The sequence below is a fragment of the Patagioenas fasciata genome, chromosome Z (assembly GCF_037038585.1).
Source record: "Patagioenas fasciata isolate bPatFas1 chromosome Z, bPatFas1.hap1, whole genome shotgun sequence".
Classification (NCBI taxonomy): Eukaryota; Metazoa; Chordata; class Aves; order Columbiformes; family Columbidae; genus Patagioenas; species Patagioenas fasciata.
This window is the reverse complement of record NC_092560.1, coordinates 31,015,610-31,028,764: the sequence shown is the minus strand read 5'-3', so window position 1 is coordinate 31,028,764 and position 13,155 is coordinate 31,015,610. Positions and strand designations below refer to the sequence as shown.

The window sequence follows — 13,155 nt, the reverse complement described above, 5'->3', positions numbered from 1 at the left end:
ATATGAAGGGACTAGTCCAACCTCTGAGGAAATAAAAATTGCTTCGGCACAGAAAACCAGACTCTGATTCCACTGCTGGACAGACATTTCAGATAAAAGACTATTATGGTTATCTCAAGTAGAAAAAAAAAAAAAAAAAAAGAACAGGAAGAAAACCTCAAGTAAAACTGATTTCATTTGCCACAAGACTTGCATTGCTTCTTGAGTAAAATATTTACGTAACTCCAATATTCAAGCAAAAAACAGAAAAGAGCATGCAACACCTTCATTGAAGAAAACATTTTAAAGAGATCAAGTCTAATACTTTTAGAAGGATTAACTGCTGCTCCTATAGTATCCTTGAGTCAAACAGTAATAAATCTCTCTAATACACTGTTTTATTTGCATTATGGAGCCTACGTATAATGTTACATAGAAGATACTGAAACACATACCTCCTCAAAAACAGCAGCTTTGTTAACTTTTTCTCTGGCAATATCACAGATTTTCAGGATTCCTAGAGCAAAAGCCTTCATAGCAGGATCTTCTATGAAGTCTGGATTATGAATATAAAGGCAAGTAAATACTGTCTGTGCCAAGGAATGTCCCTCTAACCATGTTATCTAGGGAAAAGAACATTAAATTTTTACTCATGACATCCAAGTCCTCATTTTTATATCTACATTCTTTTTTCATCTTACTGTGCTTCAGTGAGTCATTAAGGAAGTCCCTATCACAGCAACCTTCCATCAAGCAAAAAAGGGAAGGAGAATTTCTCTCAGTCTTTAACCTTTATCCGTCTGCTGGCTGTCGCAGGCAGTAAGGTACTAAACCCTAGAACACTATCAAATTCTGGTGTTCAGGTCTAATCTCTGTGACTTAGACAAGACATTAACCTAAGAGACCATCAGATTCAAAAGGTTCCTCTATATAAATACCAAATGAAAAATGCAATTTGCTATGAAACAACTCAACAATACTGTGCATGTTTTTTTCTACAACTTAGAGCTGCTTTTCACGATCCTTCTATCTACTGCTTTTATGATGCTTTAAGCTACAGGAAAAGTTTCAGAAATTTAAAACATTATTTTTGTCTCGAAATAGCATCAAACACAGTAGTATCAGATTTTTAATGGCTGCTCTCACTTTAAAAAAAAAAGTCAGTATTTGGGTGGGAAGGGAAGAATATGAATTACGTATATCAAGTACACAGTGACCCTTACATTTTTTTTGACCAAATTAATATTACCTGTTGTTTTAAAAAGCAAACTAATTTTATTGATGTCATTTTAAAGAGTAACTGAAAATAATTTGTGTAGTTTACTGATGAAATTAAGACACAAATAGAAAAAAATCACAATTAACAAATAACTGATAATTCACTTATTTCCCTTCTACATCGATTTAGGTATTTTTTTTTTTATTTCTTCAAAATTCTCCTGTAAGCTCAGTTAATATTGACTGTAGAGAAATGAGCAACAAGTACTGTAGGTTACTGCAAGCTCACTGGCCAACACAAACACCAATACACAGCAGGCAACCAGATACCATACATTTAAAAACCACAAACTATAAAACCTTCTTACGTTATTCAAAATGCTACCGGCTCTCCTCCATAATGATTTCTTATAATAAAAAATCCCAGAATCAAAACTATACCTCTTATAAGAGCCAATGCAAATACCTACATGGACATTAAAATATAAGTATGTATTTTGTGCTTGGTGAATCTTCTTTTCTTGAGTTCTACTGGTTGTTTTTTCTGGTTTTGTTTTTGATTTTTTTTGGTGCGTGTTGGGTTTTTTTTCTGTTTTTGTTTTTTTTTTTTGGTTGTTTGGTTGGTTTTTTTTTCTTTTTACTGGATAGAAGAGATTATACTTTGAAAGCAAAAAAAAATCTAATATTAAGAGCAAAGAAATCCTTACCAAACAACAAAAGCATGTATCCATTATTCCTACCAGCTCAGGTGAAGTGAGATCCTTTATTTTAATCGTGCCATCCTTAAGAAACAAAGAAAAGAAACTTAAAAGCTATGGAAGCCTATAAGCAAAACACGTATTATTTGTAAGGCCGAAAAGGAAACTACAATTTGGTTAAGACTTCAGAATACATGTATACCATTAGCTTTACTGATCAGCTTCATTATGTGCCTCAAATTCTGAAAAGCTGCTCAAAGAGAAAGCTAAAATAAAATTTCTGATTTATGAGTAGCCAATAAGAGTTAACTGTCAATGTTTAAATCACAAAACAGTATGTATAATCATAATAAAAACTGAACAAGGAATAATATGCAGGACCCATTCTTTGAAGACTGCTTTTTACACTGCAGATACTTGTAAAGTTTTACTGCCTCCAAGGTCAGGACCAAAAAGGCAGCAGCCCTACTTCTTTCATTTTATTTGTCCAATGTATGCAATTCTGCATACATTCTACATGACTTAGCCAATATTTTACACATAATTCTCTTAGTCCATTCAAAACATTGGTCTATAATAAAAAATATTCTTTCCTCTGTGAGTGCATTATTTTTTCCAAAATAACAGAAAGTCTTTCAACCTGTCTCCACCAATTTAACTTGACCATGCACCAAAAGTTAATCTGTACTCTCAACGTTGTTAAATTAGTCAGCTTCTGTTCAAGGCTAATGAATGGATAATCTCATGAAGTGTTACTTTCATCTTTTGTTAGGAAGCTTGCTTCCATTCAGCTTATAGAGGGACTAACCAAAACATCTTAATATAATGTGCTTTGAGGAAGCACATGGTGACTTGAAAAAACATTTCTAAAAATGTATTTATATAGGGAATCAATACCCAAAAGTTTCACAGTACTTTTCACTGGAAGAATTAGTGTCACTGTGATAATGTAAGTAACGAAAAGGTAAACATCGCAAGCTATTTCTTACTTAACTATCAAAAATAAAAAAAATCAATTTTAAGTAAAGACTGAAAACATTAGTTACACTGAGTTGTGCTTAACTGCAATTTGATAAAACTATTTCATACTTTTACAGACAGTGGAGGCAAAACCAGGAAAGTCATACGAACCTTAATAGCTTGCTCAAAGTTAAGAACTTTCCTATTAACTTGGTTTCCAATCATACCAGCATCCATCTTGGGATCCATCATTTCAATGGCAGACATGGCTTCAAAAAGACCAAATCTAAGAACACCAATTAAAAAAAGTTCTAAATGTAAATTTTTTATACAAAATCGTCTTAACAAGCCAACGTAAAAGTACACATGATGATAAACTGAGTACACTGTATTCTGACCACAGACAAAAAGGTACAGTACGTTAACATCACTACTGATCCTCAGAGATCACGGCTTTCAGGAGTTTGAGCATCTCTCAACAAGTTAAGAAAATCTATGTGTAGAAGTAAAGCTATTCGCCTTTTTTTTGAAGTTGAAGAATACTACTGAGCTAAATATCCCATAAATATCCCAATCTATGAACACTTGTTTCTACACATAATGACACAAAATCTTTTTAAAGATCACAAATTGATATTAACTGAACCAGCTGTTCTTTCTACACCACATTCAAAACCCCAAGATATGTCCCCCACAAATGAATGACAATATGTATGACACAGACTGACAATAACACACACTGAATATAGCAACTTTGTTCAAAATGAGCATGTTAAGAAAACTGATAAAAAAAAATACTGCATGTGAAAATGGGTCACTCATAGTTAAGGCACGAAAGCTTTCAAGAGAACCACACCAAATGCAGACTGACCTACAGAAGAACGGATATAGTGCCTCATCTTTGGTACATAAGATATTAATCAGAATTGCTGCACAAGCCTTTATTACGTAAAAAAAATATTGTATGTAGCACATTGTGGGAACAGCAGTTCCAACTAAAGGGCCTTGGACAGATTATATAGTTTGGTTTCTGAGTGAGGTGATGGTTTTACAGTTCCCGATGGTTTGCACGTAACTTTGAGATTTGTGTACTCTGCACTATCGCAGTTGCGGTCAGCAGAACAAATAATGCAAGGGCAAACAGGGGAGAATGGACAGAAAAACACAAATGAGCAGGTTGATAATGATTTGAGTCTTGACAGCACAAATCCTTTTGAGTAAGGCTCTGTAGATCCCAAAAAATAGTCAGTTTTATATTCATCATTAATGCCATCCCAGCTGTGTAAAGATAAGGCAGAAATTTGTGAGGAGCTGGATCAGGAGTCTAAAACTGCCCTCAGCACCTCCTTTTTCAGATTTTCATGATGCTTATACAGCACACAGTAACCCCTTCATGAATAGGAAAGCACTTGGAAATGTGAGGAAGGAAAATCTTATGAAATATTATAATCAATGGTGGCTGCTGTGTCAGTTAGATGATTGGGAAAAGTGTCCGGAGAATAGACCCCTGAAGTATAACAGTTTGTTGCAATTAAAATTGTTTTAAAGCGAGAAGAGTAGGACAAAAATAAAACTCTACAAGAGATCATTGAATCATTTCAGACAGTGTTACAGGTGGAATGGTCTGAACTTCAACAAGCTGGGAGAGAATTAACTGATAACACACAGGTCATAGAAAACTTGGTGAACTCTGCGAGATACTTTTCCTTATTAACCTGTTTTCTTTGTAGATACCTGTTTAAACATATTACATTTTAGTAAGTCTTTGCCTGTTACATGGAACAGTAAGTTCACAGACTGCTAAATCATGAGAATCCATTGACTCAAAATGTACATTTTGTGATTATACAGAAGACGGTGAGTACTTCAGTTCTTTACTGCATAAATGTGATGACAAGATTTTGTGTGTGACAGCTGTTACTTTTCTTTCTAGCATGCTAGCTTTATTCCAACATCCAGACTTGCGCAACTCTGTGATAGGCTGTGTCGCATCTCGGTATACAAAATATGGCTCTTTTGTACGTGCACCTGATAAAGAATCCTGATTTTGGGATAACTGTAGTATCATCCCAGACAAGGCACGAATAAAAGCTTTGCCCAGTCCAGCTGGCTAGGGCAGCGGGGAGCAGGTGCCAATTGGGCTCCAGCGTGCACTGACCTGTTTTGTCAGGGAGACCCAGCGGTGCCTCCACCTGGCTGAGCAGTAAGCGGTTCAAAGGTGCAATGCAAAAATCGAGATATTGTCTTGAATCAGTGTAACTGTGATCCATCTGTATATTTGAAGTTGGTGTTTGGTTTGCATATCTGAGCGCAGTATTTTAATTTGCATATTTATATTTGGTACCAAAAGAATTTTGTTTGGGGAGATAATCACAAAATGGGAACCGGTTCTGCCACTAAAATACCACCTTGCTCCCCTTTAGGATGTATCCTTACACATTAGAGTAATTGCTCTTATCGTTATCTCATGATTTTGAGACCAGAAAAGAATTTAAGTTGTTAAACTCTGATTCGCGTTGAATTTATGTGCTAGTTGGAGGTATAGGAAATAAAACTAAATGCTATGGTGGATGTGAACTTGGAAGAGGTTGTGTTTAAAAGTTGCTAGAATATGAATTGATTTAGATCTAGGAAAATGAAAATAATGGATTGATGGTTAATATGCTGTTTATTGATATCTGTGAGACATTGCAAACAGTAAATGGGGCTGAGGAATGTAACTATTGTTCAGTTGATCAGACTTGCATATAGAGTGTATTATGGCTGGAGTGAAATGGAAAAATAAAAAAAGCAAAATATCCCAGGCCTGTGCTGTAGTGCTTGAACATAAATTTCAGGCCTGTGTCAAGCTGCAAGATAAACTCAGCAGGCAGCTCTCCCTTAGCACCAGCAATTAATGCCACCTGCATGGTCTTGCCTGTATTTAAACTGCAGCAAGAGAAAGAAAAAAAAAAAAAACACAAAACAAAACAAAAAACAAAACCCTGGCTGCCGGCTCTTGAAGTGGTGAAAGGGGGGTTTTCTCTCCCTGCCACTGCAACGATGTTGTAATACTGAGTGGAGCAGTCTGAGGGTGAAATTTAAAGGCATCTCCAGCAGATACGTCGTTCTAATGAAACTGGGAAATTAAACCAAATATTTGTTAATAGACTTATTCTGGGGTAACTAGTTGTAAGAGACTTCTTAGTAAATTCACCATGATAGTTTTTGAGAATGTGGGAAAGAAAGACAGAAAGACTATTTTTTGAAACCAACGGAATGCCAAATTCAGAACAAAGTTTTAACAGATGAATTCTTGTATTTGCCAGAAAGCCCTATACCTCTCTTGGGTCAAGATTTGTTAAGTAAATTCTAAGCTTAAATAATGTTTTCTGAGAATTCTGTTCAGTTGCATGTCCCATAAGAAGATGCTTGGATGGTGCAGATCTGCTTGCTGCAAGCAGGAAAACTCCAAGGAAATTTTGGATGCTGTATTTCCAATAGTATGGGCAGACAAAATATCAGTAAAGCCAACACTACATTGATAGAACTCAAACAGGACTTCAATCTGGTAAGGAAAAACAATACCCAATAAATACAAAAGCCAAAATGGAGTTAGAGACTTTGATGAACAGCTTTCTGACAACTTTACAGGCTGACCACATTTGATTGGACTTGCATATTTGTCTATAGTTACAACAGAAAAACAATCTGTGGCTGTTGTAGGACAGTATGAAGAGAATGCTAACAGACTGATATACTTGGAATGGATTTTTTTTTCCTCCAATTCTTTCCATAAAACTATTACTCAGCTTCTAGAATTGATTGTTACTCTGAGCAAAAAACACAAAGAGTGGATTCAGGTCTTAATAGGCCATGACCCATCAGATTTAAACTGACAATGGTCCTGGATACACTGCTAGATCCACACAATATTTTTTTATAGCAACGGGGTACTTTGCATGTCACAGATATTCCACATTCTCCCCCTGGACACGCTATTATTGAACAGGCCCATTCCACACTGGAACAGATGTTATTAAAACAAAAAAGGGGGAATATGACGCCTCAGGAACAATTAGACAATGCAATATATACTTCGAACTTTTTGAATCATGTTATGCCTCCTTCCTCTATCACAGCAGTGGACAAACACTTCCGTGTTCCAGATTCATTATCTCGGAGACCAAAGGTTTTGTATCAGGATCCCCTTTACAACAGTCAGTGGCAAGGGCCTGTAGAGTTAATCACCTGGGGAAAGGGATACGTGCATGTTCTTCATTCAACAGGACTGAAATGGCTTCCTGCAAAATGTGTTAAACATGACTATGAGTTGGACAAACACGATGCAGGACCTAATGCCAGAGATACAGCATCTGTCCCTGCAGCAGAGGGCAACAAAGAAACAGAAGAGACCAAAGGAAGAGGCACTGGCATATCAGAATGATACAGATTTACACTATTTGGACTGGGGACTAACTGGTGAAAAAACTTTCAGTGCATTTGTTTTCCTTACTAGTACAGCTAACCCACTTTCTCCAGTATTTGTTAATAACAGTGATTGTTAGAATTTGCATTATTCTATTCTATTGTAGGTTGATTTGTAATGATAATGTGTAATAGGAAAATGACACATAAGGTATGATGATCCACAGTGGGCATTCAAACTCACCAACAGAATGCCCCCTTTTGACTTTGGAGGCAAGAGGTGACTGCACCACCACTCCAAAGTAGACTGTCAGATGGCTGCGGTCACAGGTTGGATTGTGTGGCAGTTGCACATTCCCCTGGGATTTGGAGCCTTCAATGAGGAGGCTGACGGCTCTTTAGCACCTTTTGTGGCCCACTGTGCCTGTCCCCATGTACACACTAGGGTGGTACCAAGGTGCTGTCAGTCACATCCTCCCCTGCCTCAGGGCAGGATGAGTTCACCTCTACCAGCTGGTGGGACAGGAGGGGTGAGACCCTCAGTCAGCTGACAGGGTCCTCAACAACAGAGGTGCCCAGAGAAGCTCCAAAGATTCTGGACTATGTTGTAATGCCCACAGCCACACCTGACCAGACTATAAAACGGGGTTCCTGGTGAAGACGCCCTTTGAGTGGTCCTCTCGGAGCTGCAGGTCTGTAAATTGGAGCCCTTTCCTTAGACAGGAACACCATCTAAGGAGACTTCCTAGGATAGAGAGCACCTTACCTCCTCATTTGGGTGAGTGGTTATTTAGTGGATGTATCCTTGAATGAATCTTCACCTAACCCAGGCAAGTGATTATTTCTTGTGAGTACCATGAAGTAAGAGGCCTCTAGTTTTGTTTCTTGTGATTGACTACATTCATGTTGTGGATCCTCATTATTCTTATGTTATTGTATTCAAATAATATCTTTAACTGATATCTGAACCTGTATTATATGTTATTAGAGTGCTAAATAAGTGTAATACCATTGAAATTGAATTATAGTGTTTATGAGCAAAACTGAGTAAAACAGCACCTCCAAAGAACAGTCTCAGCTAATGTGCAAGGCCTGGTTCAGGATTTAGCCAGTGCTCTGCAAAAACAATTGCATGATTTGCAAGAGTTAACACTGACATAATAGCTAACATTATCTAATAGCATAAAGTGATTAGATCCAAAAACTTGGTTTTCAGGACTCAATCTGCATATATGGATTTTTGTGGGAATTGGATGTGCGCAGTACATTCTGATTTTGAAAAGCATATTTGCTCTGAAATGCTCTCATGTATAAAATTATACCTCAAAAAACGTGCTTTGATTCTAGTAACTGCTTGGTGACATCCTTCCACACGTTTTTAAGCAGGTTTGCATTTAACAGTGTGCTTCTGTTCTCTGAGCTATTAGCCTTAAATAAGCACTTATTTTTTATGCAAGTGAAGAAACTCATGTGGCTAAACAATTTACTTTTATCTTTAAAATATTTAAATCTCACATAATTTTTTAATGAATTCAGTAAGATCTTAGCACATGGGTTTTTTTGAAATATATTTTTTCTTAATCTGTAAAGTTCTCAGTTTCTGTTTTAGCATGTCATTTAAGAGTTACAATAAAGTACATGAATTGGTTATCCTAAACATGTTATTGACACTTAAGGCAACAAAATCTAATAGTTTACTGTCTTTCTGGAATGTTTTTATAAAAAAATGTCCACATAAAATAGTTCAGTAGGGTCAACACCACTGATCGTAAGACGTGCTATAAACTTCTACACCGATTAACCAAAAATGTAATGTTATACATGCACCATGAGAAATGTGCAGAATTCATATAGGTGCATGATATACATATTGCTGAGTACAAATTACATTCTTAATACTTCAACTATTCTGTTTAAAGTTAAAAAAGTATACATGATACTGCATGACTTAATAGTAAACATTAATATATTTGCACTAATCTCACCTAAAAACCAGAACTATCCCAGAGGCATACTTACAGCTTGTCATGAAGCAATTCTCCTAACTTCAGTTCTACAAAGGAATAGATCAGAACAAATAATTACAATCACTTTTCTAGTACAACTTTTCCAGGATAGTCCTGTCACTCAACAAACTGTCTTATGCTAAGAGAAAACAAGGTGTGGGAAACAGGGCAGATACTTCTACTCCATCTTCATTTGCTTTCACTTACTAAGCACTTTCATGATTGCAAGACTGAAAAAAAAGTCTGGTTGTCCACAGTCTTTCCTCATTCCTGTCTGTTATTTTCACATTACCAAATAAGAGTATCTGAATAGCCTAGAACACAGGACAGCAGTTTTCTGTGCTGCTTTAGGCAGCTATCTAACTTTTCGCAGGCATGCTTACTGAAACACTTGCTGAAGCCTTCAGACATATTTGATGGGTACAAATAGTATATCACTAATATACATTAATTATTTGGTAGCATAACTAAACCGTGTTTCTTATGATGTAATAGTCTGTGTAGTAATTTGCAGTTTTAGGTTTATTTTTCCCTAGTGTCATCATAAAATCAGTTGAAAAAGTAAGGCTGCTGTCACAGTAAACCAGCACTAATATCTAATAACAACAAAGGCACTGTCTAAATGGAAGCAACTGCTTCCCTGTGATTGGGATGCACTGCATGTCCTCAGCAGTTCAGCCTTGTTTCAAAGATGAAAAACAATGCACTGACCAATTAAATGAGGACATCATTGGACCCTATAGATCCAAAAACATACAGGAAAAAAACAGTGTTGATTCTGCATGGATAAATCAGGTTGACATTTGACAGAAGAGACAGGAAAATGTCTTTGCAAAGACATAAAGCAGGTTCAAAACTGCATAAGACAAAAAAAACTTTACTTTAAAAAAAATAATAATGTAATCTGAAAGACGAAGCAAGGTGAGGTTCTTCTGATGTTTCCAAGTTAAACACAGGGAAACACAATATTGATGTAGTCCATTCATCTGGTGATTGAACCTGGGCCAAACTACTGCTTGGAACACCCCAAAGAACTACGCTTAGTCCTCCAAATGATTCTAAGTTTTCTCAGAACACAAGCAGCACAACTCACCTCTGCAAGCTTCTTCAAAATCCTGGGTTATATCTACCCAGCTTGTATGATTCTTTTCCATCTTGTTAGGCATACCGAGTTCCCACCCTGCATCATCATCTTCAGCTGAAGCTTTCATAACCATGATACCACACCTTTAAATCTGCAGAGACACCGCATATTACGCACAAATTAGAGAAAGTCCTTCATGAGAGTAATTTTTTTTCTTTTCAAGAATCAGGTGAGAGAGACTAACTAATCTGATTTCATTTAAACAACTACCATTACATAAAAACAGCCCCAAAAACTTTATTAATAATAATTATTTTAAAAAAATGTTTTCTTATTCACAGTTTCTCTACAACTAGGTTGTGGGCTATGAAACCTGAAAACTAAGGTCATCAAAACTTTAGCAGTATTGAGCCATAATAAAGTGCATGCTGTCAAATTTAGAATACAATGGTAAACAACGCTACAAAACCCTCTCTTACAACAGACATACATACCACAATTTTGTTTGTTGTTATTTCACAGTATTAGAAATGCATGTTCCCCCACCACCCTGTGAAAGGAACTAAAAAGAGGGAACTGAAAAACAGGCCACAAACAAATTTGTTATTTATGCAATGTGTATCCAAACAAATTTGTGAAAATGGGCATGCTTCCTCTGACTTTTTCAGCAGAAAATGATGGAGGTTAACTCAGCACCATCAATCAACATCAGACCGGAATATAATTTTTAAACTTCACCAGCTAGTTATTTCAAACTGTTTTTCTGCTTTTACAACCTCACGATGCATGGGGCTGCCCTGAAGAATTTTATGTTTTTCCAGTCAGTCTGCCTGTGAGACAACAGCAATGCTCAACCTCCTCCCATCTCGTCGGGGATCTTGCAAGAGACACCTACGAGCCCGGCGAGCTCTCAACAGCTTCATCGAAGCCGCCACGGAAGCTTCAGACAAAGGCCCCCGTGACACGAGACCTTCCCGGCACCGGCAATTAAGGAAAACAAAGGGGTGTGGGGGATGGAAGGGGTTTTGGACGCTGCCCCAGGAGTCCCTTCGCACCCTGCCAGCACCTCACCGGTTCGCAAGCGGCCGCAGGTGCTGCGAAGCTCAGCGGGCTGTGGTGACGAAATACGTGGGGAGCTAATAAACGGAAATCACGTTTGAATTTCAGCCATTAACGCCAGCACTGACAGACTCTCCCGAGCTCTCCTCTTCCCGCAAGTCACCTGTCGCCAAACCCGGCGCCACCCCGGCCCAGGCAGCCCCGCTGCCCACAGGGCCATGCTAAGGCACGGGGTCAGCTACAGCCTGGCCACGGCGGCCACCGGGCGTGGCGAGCGGCTGCCCGCTGACAGGCTGGGCGGCTTCTTCGCCTCGGCGCAGGGGAAGGGCCAGCGCGGCACCCGACTCACTGCCTGCACCACCGCGGGGCACCGGCGCCGCGTCCGCCCCCGAGGTCTCTCTTCGCCCCGCCGTCCCTCCCTCCCTCTCTCCCTCTCTCCCTCTGCGGGGCTGACTCTGGCGCCTCGGCGAGACGGGAGGCTGGAGGCGGCCGCTCGTCGCCCCGTTCCCCGCACCCTCCCCGTGCGGGGCCGGGGGCCTTACCTACCGCGTCCCGCGCCTCCGGCCCGCTCCCACCTGCACTCCACGCCTGCCTGAGCCCCCACCGCCAACCCGCGAACCCGGGCCCGGAGTCACGGCGCAGGCGCACACGCGCCGCAGGGCCCCTCCGCGCCCCGCCCCCTCCGCTGGTACGTGCACGCGCCTGTCACCACCGGCGGCGCGCGGCGGGGGCTGGGGCGCGGGGCAACCAAGGGCAGGAGGGCGCGTGGCGGCAGCCGCGTTCGGCGGCCGCTACAGCAGGCGGGAGGAGCGGGCTGAGCTCGGTGCCGGTGAGGGTGCCCTGAGCCGCCCTGTTGTGTCGGAGAGGCGTGGGGGGGCGGGGGGAAGTCCCCGGGGAGAACGGTGGGAGTGTCCTCGCAGAGCAGGAGCAGGACTGCGCCCGGCTTGGGCTGGGAGGAAGGAGTCTTGATGAACGGCCTGAGGCCTGGCGGCTTGTGGCCCCGCAGGCGGGCGGGACTCAGCCGCTTAGCGACGGCAGAGTCCCCGTCTCTAGGTCTGTCCCGTACGGCGTCGCGGACCACTGCTTGCGGTGGCCGGACTCCGCCTCTGCGGGCGGCTGGTGCCCACCCTCAGTCCGGTCCCTGGCGGTGCCCGCCGGCTGGTCGCACCCCGGTGCCGGTCCGCTTGGTGGAGGTGCAGGGCTGGCTGCGGGGTTTGGCGGTCGTGGGTGGAGAGGCCACCGTGGTGCAGCCGGGCCGGTCGTTCTGGCAGTTTGCCGAATTTGAGTTGTCGTATTGAAAGCAGACTTGAAGTGTGGGGGTTAATATTAATATCATTATTATTTTGTTTGGTTTTTAATGTCAGCCGTTTCCTTCCGTTCCTTTCGCCCTCTCCATTTTAATTAAACGTATCTGTTAGAGATTACATAACAGTGTTTCTCTGCAGAGCTTACTCAGGTGTGATGGTTATTCCGTTTGGGGAGCAGGGCAGCGGGGACGGGGGAACAAGCTGGCATAAAATGGATAAAGGAGCTATATCTTTAGAGCCATTGACAGTGGGTTTGATCATTATTTTTTTTTTCAAAATGCACAAACAGAATGCTTCAGGTGTTTCTGCCAAAGATCACCAGCGTAAAGGACAGCAGTTTATGTGCTTTACTAACAAAGCAGAAGCTAGCTTAAGTAGATTTTGCCTCCAAGGTTAGGAGGAAGTAGTTAGATCTTAAAATGCTAACTTCACCCATC

General features: G+C 40.6%; 1 protein-coding gene across 5 annotated transcripts in view; it reads right to left on the bottom strand.

Annotated features, from left to right (window-relative positions):
- The window catches only part of NAA35 (N-alpha-acetyltransferase 35, NatC auxiliary subunit), a 39,153-nt gene extending 27,080 nt beyond the window's left edge, over positions 1-12,073 (bottom strand). Inside the window, exons 1-7 of one of the 5 annotated variants that reach the window (XM_071802408.1) lie at positions 11,958-12,048; positions 11,424-11,488; positions 10,362-10,503; positions 9,282-9,315; positions 3,027-3,141; positions 1,905-1,979; positions 435-602 (exon numbers count right to left, since the gene is read on the bottom strand). In XM_071802408.1, the coding sequence (XP_071658509.1) occupies positions 435-602; positions 1,905-1,979; positions 3,027-3,141; positions 9,282-9,315; positions 10,362-10,485 (516 nt within the window). In that variant the 5' untranslated portion in view covers positions 10,486-10,503; positions 11,424-11,488; positions 11,958-12,048. Of the gene's footprint in view, positions 1-434; positions 603-1,904; positions 1,980-3,026; positions 3,142-9,281; positions 9,316-10,361; positions 10,516-11,423; positions 11,489-11,953 lie in introns of those variants that run through there. The other 4 variants (XM_065860449.2, XM_065860450.2, XM_071802409.1 and 1 more) reach the window with 4 other exon arrangements.
- Between the last annotated feature and the right edge of the window lie 1,082 nt (positions 12,074-13,155).